The sequence below is a fragment of the Carassius auratus genome, chromosome 14 (assembly GCF_003368295.1).
Source record: "Carassius auratus strain Wakin chromosome 14, ASM336829v1, whole genome shotgun sequence".
Classification (NCBI taxonomy): Eukaryota; Metazoa; Chordata; class Actinopteri; order Cypriniformes; family Cyprinidae; genus Carassius; species Carassius auratus.
The window spans coordinates 18852141-18869262 of record NC_039256.1 but is presented as its reverse complement, the minus strand read 5'-3'; the positions used below and the strand labels follow the sequence as shown (position 1 = coordinate 18869262).

The following is a 17122-nucleotide window of genomic DNA, read 5'->3' as shown; positions in this document are numbered from 1 at the left end:
TAAAAGGTAGTGTACATAATCAACTGTTGTTATGCACCTTTTTTTCATGACAAAGTTTTTTTTTTTATTTCTAATCCAAATCTATGGAAGATCCGTTTTTGGATAGTTTTAAACACAATTTAACATAAATTACCTTAAAATATTAAGCAAAGGGTCAGTCTATGTGGAATTAACAAAGTTGCATTAATACTAAAGGGTGTAATAGGCCATCATAACCAATACTCGCCTTAAAAGGGGTTTTAGGGCTTCCACTGGAGAAATGCACTCTGAATTCAGGAGTCCGAGACTCCCACTTTCTGCTTCCATCAATGTGACATGATGAGTCCGGCACCCCTCCACTTTGTCATGAGAAATATTTAAAGAAAAACAGAGTGGAATTACCTGACACAGGACAGGATTAGACAGAGAGTAGGGACTGATAAATTTTTCAGTGCAATGAGATGTTGTGTTTGAATAAAACATTGCTTTTTAAATAGACATGGGCTAACATGGAAGGTGTTTCCTGCCAGTCTCTCAGCGAAGCCGTTGACAGCTACACACTCATGTCACATACAGCCACACCGACTTCCTATACAGTTCAGTATACTCTTCTCAGTGCACTGTTTCTTTCCACTTTCACATCAAATTTGGTGTCATCCTCCCGTATTTCACCCAATACCGAATGGCAGCCTGTCTGAGCATGTGTGACATGAAGAAATGTGTGTGTGTGTCTCTGCCTGTCCTCAGTGACAAAGAACATGGTGCCCTCTTTGTGAGTACAGAGACCCGTCCTGACTCTCTCACACAGTATTAGCATGCCAACATGCCCTCTCGCACCTTCTGCCCGATACACGTGCCTAGCGTGATCCTACACACTAGGCGGGCTCGCCCCTTTTTCTCTCTCCGGCGCTGTCTGTCAGTGACCCCACTGTTACTCTGAGCTCTTACAGATGGCCCGAGCTCAGATAGCATCTGCCTCCTCCCATCCATCACAAGCGGCTGCTCTGCAGAGCTCCTCGGCAGGGGCCCACGTGTCTGCCAGATCCGTTACCCCACCTCCGTGTGTGGGACTCAGGTAGCTGCCTGCTAGCCTGCGGTCTCTCCTAAGGGGGAGGAACCTAAGTCTCCACGGTCCAGACTGGGAGCGAAGGCCTGGCTGTGGGTTATTAATGGGCCCCCCTTGTTGTTCCTCGGCCCCCGAGGTGTCTGCCTCCCTAGCTCCTGGCACGGGACACCGCCTCATAAATCTACTTAAATAATACCGCGCGGCAGCTAGGGGAAAGGGGTCAGTACAGAAACAAGGCAGTAAGGCTGAGATGAAGTGTCAGTGATGCATGGCCTGTGCCCTCTGAATGCAGGTAACGTTCTTACCAACACGCACACATAGAAAAAAAGGGAGGAGGGTATCAAAACAATGCACAAGCTGGAACTATGAAAGAGATTTTATCAGGAAACCCAGATATATATTTTCATGTGAAACTTCGACTCCAGAGATGCAGAGAAGTCCCCCAAAATGAGAGCTCCACCAACAGACGAAGGAGGTAGTGGAGTGGCAGCTGAAAACCGAACATGTGGTTTGAATTAACACCCTCCCCAGGGTTCAGCCCAACAGCGGGGGGAGGCAGGATCTGAGACTACCTTGTGATGATAGACACATCCGTCTGATTATTGTTCTTCTCTTGACACACATCACTTTCACATGCACTGTAGAGTTCCCACGCTTTTTCCTCTTCGTGCTTCAGAAGATTTTGTGAACTCAAAATGTGGATATGATAATATTTCTTGGAAGATTATAGACTGGGTTCAGAAACTAAGCAGGACTAGGTCGACAATATCACCATAAGAGACAAAAATGCCAACAAATTAAATAAAAATAGAATAATAATCTGTTATCTGATTTAGTTGGGAATTCAATTCTACTAAAATGGATTACATCAGTTTAAATAAGCATTTATGTATATATGCACCCCTACATTTGTTTAAACGTGCCAGCCTCCAGCTGAGTCTTGGTTTTGTTGTTCATCTGCTTGAAGATCTTAAGGAGTTTTTGTCTGGGTACTGGAGGATTTTTCTATTCTTCGAAAAGCTGCTTTGGAAAAAAAGAAGAAGAAAAAAATAGCATTAATATTTTAACATTGTAAATTTTATTTAAGAAATTAGTAAAATGTAAGAAATACACATTTCTTAATTTGTCATTATTTGAAAGAAAGCAATTAATAATTTGAAATCAGCAAGGATGCCTTAAATCGATCAAAAATGAAAGTAAAAACATTCCCATTGGTACAAAATTCCTGTTGTCCTTAGCTTTCAAACTTTCCATTCATCAAACAATTCTATAAAAATGTATCACTGTTTCGCCAGAAACTATTATGCAGTACAGCTGTTTTTTAGTATTGATAATAAGAACCAAATCAGCCTATTAGAATGATTTCTGAAGGGTCATGTGACACTGATAACTGCTGAAAATGTCAAATAATTTTACTGATCAAATAAAAGCAGCCTCAGTGAGCCTGCAAGACTTCTTTCTAAGGCTTTAAAAATATTACAAAAACTTTGAACTGTAGTGCATGAATGTTTATATCATAATTAAATATAGTTTTTTTTTATTTAAATAGTCCTGATAAAACCAAACCTCTGCAAGTTAGATAGCATTGTTTTGACATGTTCCAGCTGTTTTGATTCAAGAGTTCACTAGCAGTTACTGACTTCTTCCAGTAGCAGCTCTTCTCTGAAGCAGCCTGCAGTGTTGCGCTCGGCTCAGGGTACGCAGCCTGTGTGCCGGAGCTTTGAGCGCAGAGAAGATTGTTATATATTAGTTTAATAAAGTCAGAGACAAATGAAGCCCCCCTGCCAAAGAGGACTGTGTTACACACTTCATGAACCAAATTAGTGTGGCAGCGCAACACGCCGGCGCGTCGCTTTTGTTCCGGAGATGATCTGCATAGCGGAGCTCATTTCTCAGACAGATAAATCAGACGGCAAGCCGTGACTTCCCCCCTCAAGTAAATAGTGTAAATAATGAAAGGGCCTGCCAGCAGTGCTTGAGGAATGACTTCATCCCGAGCTATTTATACAGACTGTCAGAGGGGAACAAAAAAGGAACTGGGCAGGGAAGAGAAGAGAATGGAACCTCCATCTGATTGGATAAAGAAACAGACTGGCTAATGTCTTCTGGGTAATAGAGATGGAGCACTACTTGAGCATTGTGTACTGTATGTGTGGTTGGGAGGGAGGGAAGCTTTTAATTGAGAGGTGAGAAGGATGGATCCCACAGGTTAACTCCATTCTTCAAGGGCCATTAATATGGATCAGATAAGGTTTTTAGTGCACTGCACCTCCAGTGACACATGACATGCTCTATTAATCCTACTGATGTTGTGGACTTGCTTGATGATTATAGTTGAGTTTGTCATATTATGTTACAGATATGGTTAGTATTTAAAACAGTTATAAAGAACCTTTTTACAAGGGTCACAGTTACGAGACAAGTTCTAAAGGGCAAGAGGGGCACCCAAAACACCCATCTCTCATTTCAGGAGAACTGTCCTGCTCATATGATTATCAGAACAGTTACACCATTGAAAATTAAGATTTGTAATGTTTTTGAAAGTCGTCTCTATGATGCATTGTCAAAATAATTAGAAAATATTATTACAATTTGAAATATATTTTTAAATGTAATTTATTCTTGTGACGGCAAAGCTGAATCAGTGTCACATGATCCTTCAATATTCTTCTAATATGCTAATTTGGTACTCAAGAAACTTTTCTTGCTGAACTGCTTAATAACTGTCATGTTTTCTTTTTTTTCAGGATTATTTGATAAAAAGAAAGTTAAAAGAACATCATTTATTTGCAGTATAAATCTTTTCCAACGTTATAAATGACTTTTAATCAAATGCATTCTTGCGGAGTAAAAAAAAAAAAAAAAAAGTATTTCAAAAAACAAATTCTTACTGACATTTGGAATAGTTATGTGTGTATCTCTGCAGTTACCTACAGTATAAAAGTCTGTTTCCACCTTTAAAACTAATTAGAAAGGTTATTACAGCTACAGATCTCACAAAGTGACTTCAGATATCACATTGTGATTTTATATCCCACAAATTGACTTTATATCTCATAACTCTAACTTTATTTCTCACTCTTGCAACTAGTAATTGCGACTGTATACCTTCATATAAACTTCATACAGTATCTCACAATTGTGCCTTAATTTCTAATTTTAAAACTTAATCTCTCAATTACCTTATATATTTATGTTTATTATATTTACCTTATATATGTATGCAAAAATATACTTCCTTACTTATCTGCTTATCTCAAACAATGTCTTAAATGTTTTGTGACATGAAATCAACCCAGTGAATCCATTATTTCCAAACCAACATTTCTTTCTTTTTTATCTTCTGCTGATTATGGTTGCATTTGTGTCTTTAAAAGTTTCTTTTAACCAGGCCAACTTGTCTAAAGTGTATTTTAAACTGTAATATCACCAGACTCATTTGGTTTCCTCATTTAGTAGCTATTTAGGAAGTGTTTCATGTTCTTATAATTAGAGCTCTTGTCTCTCGGCTCCTTCGGGCCCCTCCTCTCTCCACTCTGTAGTTTTATCTTGACGCGGCTCGTACCGCAGATCAAAAAAAAATGTCCCACTGAGGATGCCGTACTGCTGGCAATTACCAAGATGTTTATTATATCTGGTGTAATAATTTTGGTCGCTACAGGGATTATTTAAAAGTTATTACTGCTTTGATGTTCGCGCTTTTCTCAGGTTGTGATTGTGTGTTTAATTGTACCGAAGTGACACATAAACCCCATCTTAACTTAATGAAAGCGAGAAAGTGAGATTATTAAAATATGACTGCATCGGCAGCCCGGCTGTGTAATTATTTTGGTAAATTTGTGCTGGGAGGCACGATAGGGCAAAATGTACTCATTTGCAGGAGGCTAATTTAATAAACCTCAACCCTCTTTATATGAAGGTTGAATGTTTTCCTGTTTAACCCAATTGAAAACCACACCAATTTGCTGTACTAATATTTCCAGCACTATCGGGCTAATGATGCTAACTCCAAACAGCCTGGAACCAGTAATTAACGGAGATGCTAATGAAAAGGTGACGGCACCTCCAGCACGCTACGGCGGACACTATCTATCTCAGACCAGTGAAAAAATTCCTCCACTTATCTCACAGCCCATAATTCCTCCTCTTCTAATTAGCAACTGCATTCAGGTAGAATGCAGAATCGCAACGTTCATGCCTGCTTTTTCGGAGAGCTTGAGAGAGCAGGGTTTAACCCAAAGAGACTTTTGAGGAAGAGACAAATACTGTTGGTATAAGGGAGGAGGAGGAGGGGAGGGGTAGGGACAGCAGTGTGTGTTACACTCTGCTGGTCACCTGTCAGCTGTCAGAGCAATTACAGCACCTCCTAGTGTTAAATGTTTAAAGTGCGCATTAGCATGTAGCACAGTGGCATCCTGTCCCTGTGATCCTGCGAGGCTGGCACTCGCAGTCAAGCCCATGTGCCGCCACAAATCGCTGCAGACAGCTCGCTGTTAAAATCAATATGCTGTAGTTTTGTAGCGCTCCCATCTGACTGCGCGGCGTTGTCTAATATAATGTAAATAATAAATTATCAGAAGCAGATTACCAAGCGGCGGAGACACTCCACCTCACAGTCACCCTCTAAAATAACACTCAATAGCACTAATAGGGTCGCATATCCCACTTTGCCACACCTTTTTGTCTCCTGCTCAGTCTTTTGAATATCCTACAATTAAAAAAATAAGGGTTCCAGAAAGTGGATTTTCACAGCCAAAAAAATAACCAATTTGGGTTCCCAAAAGAACCTCTCAGTGAACAGCTCCTAAAAGAACCATTTTTTTTTTCTTAATGTGAAGAAAATGTTTTCCTCTATATGGAACCATTTGTGGAATCGCACTATTACAAAGAAAGGTTCTTTATTAGCATCAGATTTGAGGACTGGAATTAACTGTATACGAATTATTGCATTTAAAGAAATGAATCAAATGATGGAGAAAAGCACTGGAACAGACATATAAATAGATGTACTGTGCATTAACATACAGTATGTAGAGAGAGAAAGGGAGGGAGCAAAAGACATATTAATAAACAGTGTCATCAGCAGACTTTAAACGCTGTTGACAGTCATTTTTAAAGGCCTTGTGCCAAAGCATAATGTAATAAACAATGTAATAGTAATAAAATGGTATAAGATTATTTGGATGTTCTTTACACGATGGAAAATGGTTCTTTTAATAACTGTTCACAGAAATGTTCTTTGCTGAACCCAAAATGGTTCTTCTATTGAAATGCTGTGAAAACCCACTTTTGGAATCTCTAAAGGCTCTTCATCGAACCAAAGCCAATAAAGAACCTTTATTTTTCAGATTGTACAAAAAGAATAAGTGGATTCCTTAGAGATACACAGAATAAATGGACTAAATTTACAAATAAATTAATTTCCAAAGCAGTTTGATTTGAATTTTCCACATGCACTTTTGCAAAGCATCCTGTGAGTGCTGCCAATATACAACTGGTAAAATGGACCCCTTTGCGCTGGGTTAAAAGAGTGATTAGGTTTTAGTGGGACATGCCAGATAACAGGAGATGAAGGCAGGGAGCGCGAGTGAGCTCTAATTAGGTCAGTGGAAGAGAAAAGCATTCGCATTCGGTCTCTGTGAAAAGGTCCCTCTGTCCTTTGCGTCCCATCTGCGGGTGACTGGATAAGACAGGTGAAGGCAAGTAGAAGTGGTAGCTGTCAATACGCCTCCCTCGCTCGCCTTCCCTCTGATGCCATGAATTATTTGTGAGAGCAGGCGATGACAAAAGGATGTCGCTTGCTCTCAAAGCCTCACCTGCCGTCCCGTCACACCCGAGGTTGATTCCATCAGACACGCAAGGGGGAACCAACTCCCTCCTTTACATTTCTCTCTGCTCTGCTCTTTTCTCTAACCTCATCATTTCTGTATCATATATATCACATATACAGTACATTAAATTAACCTAGACTAATATATGATATAAAAATTTCAGTGAATAGTTCATTGTTTGTTCATGATACCATAGTAAAATAACTAATGCAAACCATGTCAATAAAAATAAATAATAATTGAATTCATGTCATAATCAGCTAAAAAGTTAGGCTTTACTTTCACTAGATAGCAAAAAGGAATGTGATGTAACTATCCATGGAGCCCAGTTTTGAATTGAATTTTTTTTTTTGCAGACATCACATTGAATGGCATTAGGTCAAAAAACAAGTTTGATCTGACTGCATCCTTCTATTCTGTGGTTTTTAGGGAATTTAGGGACGTGTGTGTAACTGAGTATTACTCAGGCTGGTTTGTTTGAGCCCTGTGGCAGTGAGTAACAGTGTACTGTAAAGCTCCAGTCTTCACACAAAAAGCAGGCGGTCTAATGATCCCACTGGCTGCTAACCCTCAGGCCTGTGCTGTCCCTCCACCACCCCTCCATTCCCACCCTTCCTCCCTCCCTCCATCCATCCCTGCCACATCTGCTGCCTCTCGCCAAAGGAAAAAAATCAATCTCTCCGTCATGAATTATTGAGGTGTTTGCCTACAGCTTCTGAAATATACAGGAGGGTGGTCTCTCTCTCTCTATCTCTCTCCCTCTCTCCCTTTCTCTCTTTTCTTGTATATTTAGTTTAAGATATGTAAATTATGCATAACAGAATGTATTTAATATACTTTTTTATTTGTATTTTTTTACTTTCCACCTATTTGCGCAGTTCACATTGCTTTGAATATATTGTGTGGGATCTTGTATTTCCCTCTGAGCGATGCAATTAATTTGTGGCTTGTGTACATGGGCGATGCACAGTACAGAGGCTGTTTACAGAAAATATATCTGTTTGTCCGTAGCATTCTGTATGATTAGCTGAAACAGAGGTCATTTATGCTGAATTAGTCAATTACAGGCATTAAGCCGGAGACGAAAGAGTTCGATGTGTAAATCTTCGCAAAAAATGGATGAAACAGCTGCAAACTAGTGCACTTCCACTCTCTAAACCCACCCTCAAGTTTGACTTATTACACCATCGACTGCTGTACTACTGCTGGTCTTGCTCGCTCACACACCTTCACTTGCACTTGTAAACAATAGCTTTAGCTGCAATGATTACATTAAATCAGGCAGTTGTCATATGACAATCATTATCCCTTCTCCAGTGGCAGCGTTTGATTGACAGCTCCCCAAAACCCATGTGTGGTGGCTGCACATCGTCCCCTGGCTTCAGCTATCAATTACAGGCTTGAATTTGAAGCATTTATTATGTAAAATAATTCTCCCGTCTGCACTGCACTCGTCTCCTGGGTCTGGTCCCGCTGTCTGATGTGAAATTTCTCTCCTCGCTCTCCTCTTTCACGTTCATTGTCTCTCGCTCACTCGTTCTGTCTCACTCTACTCTTTGTTGTTATTTTGCAGAGATTGTGTCTTGCATGCATTGCTCTTAAATCGACACGGCCCAGGAGGTAATGACATAAGATGCCAGTGGATTGTCTGAGAGAGGAAATGCTGCAAATCAAACTGGTTAATGCTCAGGAGCTTTCGTAGAGTAAGAGGAACAGGCCTCATTAATTGTAACCTCTTTGGAGTGAGCACACAATATACTATGATACTTTAAAGTGTATATATATTTTTATCTTTTTTATGTTTAGCTGGCTAATGGTTGTCTTGGACTTATACTTACAACTAGTGGCTTGGATGCAGCAGAATGCATTGCCACGTGATACCATTGGAGAAATGTGCAATTCAATAAGCTTTGACTCATTTAGTCCAGTGCTGAAAGTGTTAAATAAGAGGATTTTTAATGATATAAAGCGACTGGTCATGTGGTATCAAAAATGGCATCCCCAATGAGGTGGCCGACTTAATGTAAAATAATGTATTTGATTAAAAAAACAGCAATATTGTTAAATATTATTACAATCTAAATCAATGTATTTGAAATTATTTCTAAATGTAATTTACTATATAATGACAAAACTGAATTTTCCACATCATTACTTCAGTCATCAGTGTCACATGATCCTTCAGAAATCATTCTAATATGCTGATTTGCTGCGCAAGAAACATTTATTATTATTATCAATGCTGGAGACAGTTGTGCTGCTTAATATTTTTGTGGAAACTGTGATACATTCATTAGTTTATTTATTTATTTTTACGTTTTATTCATCTAAAAATATATCAAACAGCATTTCTATTTAGCACTGTAATAATGTACGTATACATATATCTTAAAACCTCAGATGAGAAAAATTACTAGTGTACCTTTAATATACAATACATAAATACATTTTTATAAGTATATAAATTCTGTGCACCAAAATGGTCCACACAACCTCAGCTAAACAGGACTAAAAATAAATAATGCTTCCTCTCTTGAGGAAACATTTGTAGACAATGGAGGACACAGAGTGCGAATTCTTCTACTCTCATGTTATGATAAGAGAATTCTCTTTGCTCGCTCTCCATTTCTTCTTTCTCACTCTTTCTTTCTGAAATAGTTCTTCGGTTGCATTTGGCACCAAACTCGCAGGCCAGTGCAGAAATCCAGCCATAATAAATGGAGGGAGGAGGGAAAAATAAGACATCTGAAAGACCAGCTAAGCAAGCCGGTGATATTTCTTCCTTTTTTTTTTTTTTGCCTGGGACAGATCTTTTGGAGATGTGTATTGTAAGCAATTTTAGAGCTGTCAGCACAACATGCCTACTGGTCTCTGCTTGCCTGAAGGCGGAAAGAGGGGAAGGTTAGACGTGTTGTAGCTGTCGGATTGTTCTACTTGCGTTATTATTATTTTATTTGCAGTATCTGGTCTTGAAGGAATTATGTGCATATTAGAGACCGTTCAGGAGAGAGGCTAACTGACGCACTTGTGTATTTTCAAAGCATGAGCGATATGTTTATCTACAAGGGGCAGAGAGAGAGAGAGAGAGAGAGAGAGCGGATGACAAACAGAGGCTGAAACGTACAGCAAGTTACAGGGCTGCTCGGCTTTAACGCTGCCGCTCAGAAGATTAGCCTATCACTCGTCAACATGGTGTCGCCTTACTCAATTAGCCACAACTCAAACTCTGTGTTTTAAACAACTGCAACATTCCTATCATGCACACAGAGTAGAGGTAATGGAGAGCTGCCTTGTGAGGACATCTGCCCCTGCTCCTATTAAGACAGCCCATGCTGCTCTCTCACAGAGACATTCTGGGAGATGGGAATGAAGATAAGATGGTGTAAGGTGAGGAGAGAGCGGATGAAGAAAGATATCATGCCATACCGAATGGCACTTTGAGTGTCGCTCCATGGCAAGAACTGGCATCGGCTGTGTCTCCCAGAAATGGACACATTTATATTCTCTTTCTCTCAGTCACCCCCTCTCACACTCTTATGGTCTGCGTTAGCCTTCATAAAATATTCATGTTGGTTGTGCTCAGTGCCATAATTGCCATCTCAGCCTCTGAATAATTGATGGCTGGTGCCGTTGACTTGGTCTCATTTACTGAGAGTGTGGGTAATACCATACTCGCACATGCCACATGCTATAATGCCATGCTGCTGCAGTTAGTGCTGACTCCAGATCAGCCGCTCTCTCCGCACGCCGCTATCATTCATCTGAAACCACCCTCACAGCTACAGTCAAATGCATTTAAATCAATAGCGCTAGTGACTTAGGCTACAAGTATTACTGCAAACACAGGGTGGGGGGCAATTTGATTTTGTTTGATGTGCTTTTAGGAGTGACTCGAACTCAATGAGAGGCTGCAGAGACTTTCCCAAATGCTCTTTCGTTTATTAAAGCGCATGTTTCTGTGATCGTTGCATTTTGAGTGGGTGTCTTGATTGTAAAGAACACTGTCCTGTGTGGCTGTTTGGTATTTAATTTGACGTAGAGCGAAACAGGCTTCATTTTTTTTGTGAATCATACCTCGGCTGAGATTTGAGGTGAATAATGCAAATGGATTAACGGCTGAGTGTCCAAGTTGGGCGACCCTGCAGGAGAGTTAATTAAGAGGCCAGAGCTGAGCGGACAGATGTGACCCTTAGACAGGCCGAGGTCAAAGGTCGATTTGTTTTTGGATTACATTAACCCTGCCTACTCCAACACCATCACCCTTCCACTGCTGCTTTAATTCATTGCGCTCCTTTTTCGGCCTGACATTTACTCTTACCCCTCTTCATGGCCTGGGTAAGCTACAATCACCCATTAGGGCACTGCAAAGTGAACGTTACAGGCTATTTGACCCACTGTGTTCAGTCCGAATGGCACTGCAAAATACACAGGAAGCAATCGTATCAATCAGTACATCACATCACAGTAAGTGTATAGAAATAATAGCAACAAGTCACTGCAAGCCATCTGACATCACATAATTGTTTTTTAAATAAACAAAGAGAGGAGGTGAAAATTCAGCTTTGAAATCAAGGAAACAAAATATATTTTAAGATTTAAAATAAAGATAAAATGAAATAATAAAAATCACAGGCAATCATTAGAACGGTAATGTAAATGTACACCTGTGCGATGTGTCTCATGTGTTTGATGACACTGCAGCATTCCCGAATGGGGCATTTTCTCAAGTGAAGTGAACTTTAACCGATATATCTCACTCAGTGTGTATAGCAAGCAATGAACACTGCACAGAACCCCTGTGAATAAGAGCGCAGCTACTCTCTCATTCTTCCACGCTGTCATCTGTACTCCTTCCATCTCAGTTACAGTTTCATTAGCAGCCGGTTTGATGTGTCTAAAAGTACAATGCAAGAGTTATTAAGCAGAGCAGTATGTATGACAGGTCATGCTCTGTGCTGTGACTTAAACTCATCCTACCCATCAGACACTTGGAGTGTTGCCCTCTTCCTCACGCTGACTGTGATAATAGCCCTCTCTAATTGAAGTGCTCTTAGCCATGCCATTTGCAACATACCGTCCAATCTCTTCTAAAAGCATAAGGTCCCTGTCCGAAGTGCCCTATGGAGGGGACAGTGCGCACTTTATTAAACATTACACGTGTGATTACATGTCCCCTCCCTGTTCGGCAGGCATCGGAGTACTCTCGCTATTGCTAATGGAGCTACAGGGTCAACAAAGTCAAACTATATCCACATTACACATGTGGATGAGGGTTCTAAAAACTATGAGTGAGTGTTTATGAGAAAGTGGCGTGCGGTTGGGAGACCAGAAGGACAAATCCATAGCACGGAGGGAAAGAAAGACAAAGGATGTCTTCCTAAACTAAGGGCACCCAGGGTTTTGCAGGGGATTTAGGAGGACTATGAGAGCGTGATGTCAGAGATGGGGTTAAGCCCAGACTTAGCTCCACACAAAGCAGGAAAGAGAGTAAGAGAAGGAAAGCGAGAGCGTGGAAGAATAAGGGACAGGTCAGGAGCGCTCAGACAGGGTCAGTGGCAGGAGGGAATCAGTGGGAAAGAAAGCTGCGGCTTAGAGCTCTTAAATGATATTATAGACGAGGCCTGTAGCGCTAATCTGTTTACCCAAACAACACAGCGGATAACACTGACAAACATGTTCTCATCAATGCACACACACACTGAGCTGCAAAATGCAAGATGTGATCTACAGTATATGCGCCTTGCTATGCATGATATCTATACATATGTATATACACCCACACACACAAACATATAAATACAGTGTAAATTTTCAATCTTACATGCTACAAGGCACAAAGGCATGAGAAAGGGATGAATGGATTGATGCACATGGATGTAAGATGGTGTAGATGTTAGAGGGGCGACACAAACAGTAGATTAAAGAGCATAGGATGAGACCTGGGCTGCTTATCCTAGACGAATCACAGCGAGCGCACACAGACTATGCATCTTACATTCCTTCAGCACTAACAAGCCAGCTCCACATACACACACACACACACTCTGTGACTGACAGATTGTTAACTGCTGGTCTATGCTGTCTAATACAGTACATCAGGCAGGACATCTAAACATTAATCCGCCACAAATATGGCTTATCATCTGAAATATATAAGTATTAGCAATTTTACATAAATAAATGTACCCTATTGAAGTGTCTGGGTGGAGTGTGGAAGCTGAACAGTAGTGCTCACAGCAGGACAGACGTCAGTGTGCGCACCTACTCCTAAAATACTCCATCATTTTTGGTCATACAGATGAGAGTAATACATCTTTCAAATCTGTAAAGACTCTACGTTTATTTGGGTGCACTCAAAATAACAACAAAATGTGCTTTTGTAAAATAATGAAAGCAAACAGGAAGCACTTTCTGCCATCTCGGGCTGTGTGAACTTGAGGGTGAAACTTCATATATATCTTTGCCTTACAGACATTCAAAATATATATAGAGAGAGTGAAATGCCTACTTTCAAATGAACCAGTATAAATGGAAAACAAATATTCTCAGATTATGTAATCCGTGTATGAAACATGCATACAGGCGCATTACTACTGTGGAGATGACGTGTTAGTATCGCAGAGTTCTCTTAAAATGAAACTAAGAAAGTACTTGTTTATCAGTGAATTATTAAAAGACTCCAGCAATGGAATCCTAAACTGTGTGATCACCAGGCTACTGAGTGTTGATGCATTTGTGTGAATAGTGAGAGACAGCAGATATAATAGTGGATAGATGCTGCAGACAGACATTGGTTCTCAACTATACCAGTGCAGTGAACAGGAAAACCATGAATGAAGAAAAAAGAGAGAAACCCAAGATTTGACAGCCCACTGGATTCAGCATAAAAACACTGTTCTTAAAACCCATAAATAAGAAACATGTACAAATCATTTGACACACATTATTAATTTGATTGATGAATGGAACAGTAATACTCACAATATATGATGTTCTCGCTGGGTTGAATTGTGCTTCAGAGTGACCTCAACATCACACTTCAATCTCTCTTGATCTTTCTCCTGCTTTCTTCTCCTTATGTCAGCTGACAACCTGTTTCTGGGTTCTCGAGAGATGATCTGTGCTTCATTTCTAAGAACAGTGTCTGTGTGTGTGAATAAACGTGTGTGACCTTATAGTATGAAAAGCTGTGACCTTATAGTATGAATGCACATAATAGTAAAAGTCTATACAGAAAAGTATGTTAACAACAAATAGTGTTGTGCTGTCACACATCACTGAAATCTTTACCTCTTTGTAACACCACAGTCTAGATCAGAACAAAACAGATTTACCTAATAAAATCTGTTCTTCTGTGTTTTTCCAGGTTTTTCCTGAAATTCTTCCTCAAATGCAACCAGAACTGCCTAAAGAATGCAGGGAACCCACGCGACATGCGGCGATTTCAGGTAGGAAACACATTCGCTCAGCTCACACTTCCAAATTAAAATGCTAAATTACAATTTTAACCATGACATACATAGTGGATAAGCTACACTTGCATTGCTTGCTGCGTGAAATGGCAACACTATAAAAATGTCCATTAATAACATTAAAATCATTATTATATTCAATAATACAAACAAATAAGTAGTTAATGAACAATTAAATAGTTTGAAATGTAAAAATATTTCAGAGATGTCAATTGATTAACTTTTCTAAATGAATTAAATACATAATACATGGTGATTAATCAGCTTTAAACACAATAAAACACTTTCAATATTTAAATAATACTTAAAACACCTTAAATTAAGATAATCAGAGAATATATTACGAAACATGACCCTTATAAATTCTGTTTTTCAATTGACAATCCACTGTATTTCACTAAAAATGTATGAATGGTTGACCAATGAAAGGTTTTCTTACCAGATAAAGTGTGAGTACTAGAGAATAAATGAAGAGATACGGATGTAGAGAAGAGGGAGAAAAAGAAAGCTTTGAGCGAATGAAGTGGCTGCCCAGAACAGGGATAATGTAAGCAGTGTTCGCCAAGTCTCATCAAGCCTCTTCCTCTCTTGAGATTGAGAGACCTCTCAAAGCCTGAGAGTCATTTAAATCAAGAGGCTCCTCAGTTGCTGTGGGACACTTCTAGTCTTCATCTTCAGCTCTGTGAGAGCTGTTAGCTGCTGTCATTGTTCAAGGCTCTCTGGTGAAATGTGTCTGTTCGTCGATTTATCAGTCAGCAGTCACACAGGCGTACCATGTGTATGTGCTGCTCCAACACTTCAGCTGTTTGTTTGAGCTACGTATTAATTTGTATACAAGAGCAGAGTATGTCTTTGCGGGTCAAGTGAAGTACAGTCAGCATTTGTCTCTTGCAGGTGGTGGTGTCTACAACGGTGAGCGTGGATGGACACGTCCTGGCTGTGTCTGATAACATGTTTGTTCACAATAACTCTAAACATGGACGCAGAGCTCGCAGGCTGGACCCGTCTGAAGGAACTCCATCATACCTAGAACACGGTGAGTGTATGTACTGTATCTGTTTACATGCAGTTTGTTGAGAAAAAAGATCACACGTTGTTTCATATTGATATACACATTTTTTTTTTTGTATAGTGACTGAAAAATGAGACATATGGAAGAGACAGACTGCAGGAATAAAAGACTTAGTGTAATGTAGTGCAACCCAATGTAAAATTTCCTTCATTATACTTCCCTCAAAACCAGCTCTTTTTTTTTTTTTTTTCACGAAGCTAACTAGTAACAGCAACGTCCCTAGCACCATTCAGCGAAACTAAGCCACTTTTGTCACACTCAATTTAGTTTCATGGTTTGGCTTCATGAGCACAGATGGTTCCCCATCATGGCTAGAACTGTACTCTTCTCTTACGTCAACTTATAAACTTACTGACACAGCTTAAAGCTGAAGTGTGCCATTTCTAACCACCAAATGGAATTGCAAAAATTGTGATTTCAGGTTTCCTGAACCCTCCCTCATCTTCAGTTTACATTTATCCAAAGCGACTTACAGTGCATTCAGGCTATACATTTGTGTGTATGTATGTTCACTGGGAATTGAACCCACAACCTTTTGTGCTGCTAACGCAATGCTCTACCACTGGCCACAGGAACACCGGGACAAATAATCGGGACAAAACAAGGATCTGAATGTTACAAACCCAAAATGTTCATGAAAATTAACTTACTTATAGTTTTCTCAGCATATAAAGGGGATATGAAAAAGCTTTAAAATTGCGGATATGGCCTAGTGGGTATAACAAGTCAGGGAATGTTGAACAGCGGTACAACTGAATTTGAACCTGAAACCTTTCATCCAGCTCAGAGCTTTAATCAGTACACTATCCATCCAGACTATTTTCAACTTTATTATTTAATGATCCGGGGAGCAGTTGAGCACAGACGAAACTCTTGACTCTCCACTGGCTGAAAGACGACTGTGACCATTTAATCAGAGTCAGCATGTCTATGTGCTGCTGTCATGTTTTAATGCCACTAACAAGTCTCGTCACCGCCAAATATTACAGGTGGTTTGAGCTAACCGGGCTTTCATTTGACTTATAAACAGCATACCAACAATAGCTGTGCAGTAAAGCACCAACAATGCACCAGGGCTAAGAAAAGAGCAGAGAATGCAGCATTCCGCAAGTGGCCAGTTCTCTATGGGTTTGAACATGTGTCTTATGACAGCTCTAAGGCTTAAGCCCCGAGCATTTCTTTTCTGAATGGCATGTGGCTTTATCTGCTTTCCTCTTGTAGTGTTGCAGGTTATGGTGCGGCCCTCCTAAATCTGTCTAATAACATGTGGACATGATTTGAGCACTGATTTGATCCTCAGCCGCAATCAAATCCAATCATTTTCTCATTTATGTTTGGGATGATTCTAGATAAGAACATATTTTTCAGTTGGACTGTTAACCTCTATTTATGATGAGAAATTGAGGATTTAAATGATGCTGATTTGATGATGATGATGATGATGATTAAGTTCTCTCTATTCTCCTGGGGATGTCTTCAGCAGAGTTTCCACTGCACTGAGAAGATTAAAAAAGTCAGTTCTCTAAAGCCTTGGACATATTTAAAAAAAAAAAAAAATTGTTGAGATTTTTTATTTTTCTTTCCTTCTCTTTTTTCCAAAAGAAAGTATTGGATAATTCCTGAGACAGACAGGCTTATATTGTAATTCCTCATTATGTCTCATATAAAACCCTGACATGCACATATATTTTTCTTGGAGGGA

General features: G+C 39.8%; 1 protein-coding gene across 3 annotated transcripts in view; it reads left to right on the top strand.

Annotated features, from left to right (window-relative positions):
• ebf1a (EBF transcription factor 1a) overlaps positions 1-17122 on the top strand; it is a 118429-nt gene that overhangs the window by 61001 nt on the left and 40306 nt on the right. For all 3 annotated transcript variants that reach the window (XM_026280423.1, XM_026280422.1, XM_026280424.1), the window contains exons 7-8: positions 14243-14324; positions 15243-15384. In XM_026280423.1, coding sequence (XP_026136208.1) covers positions 14243-14324; positions 15243-15384 — 224 coding nt within the window. The remainder of the gene's footprint in view (positions 1-14242; positions 14325-15242; positions 15385-17122) is intronic.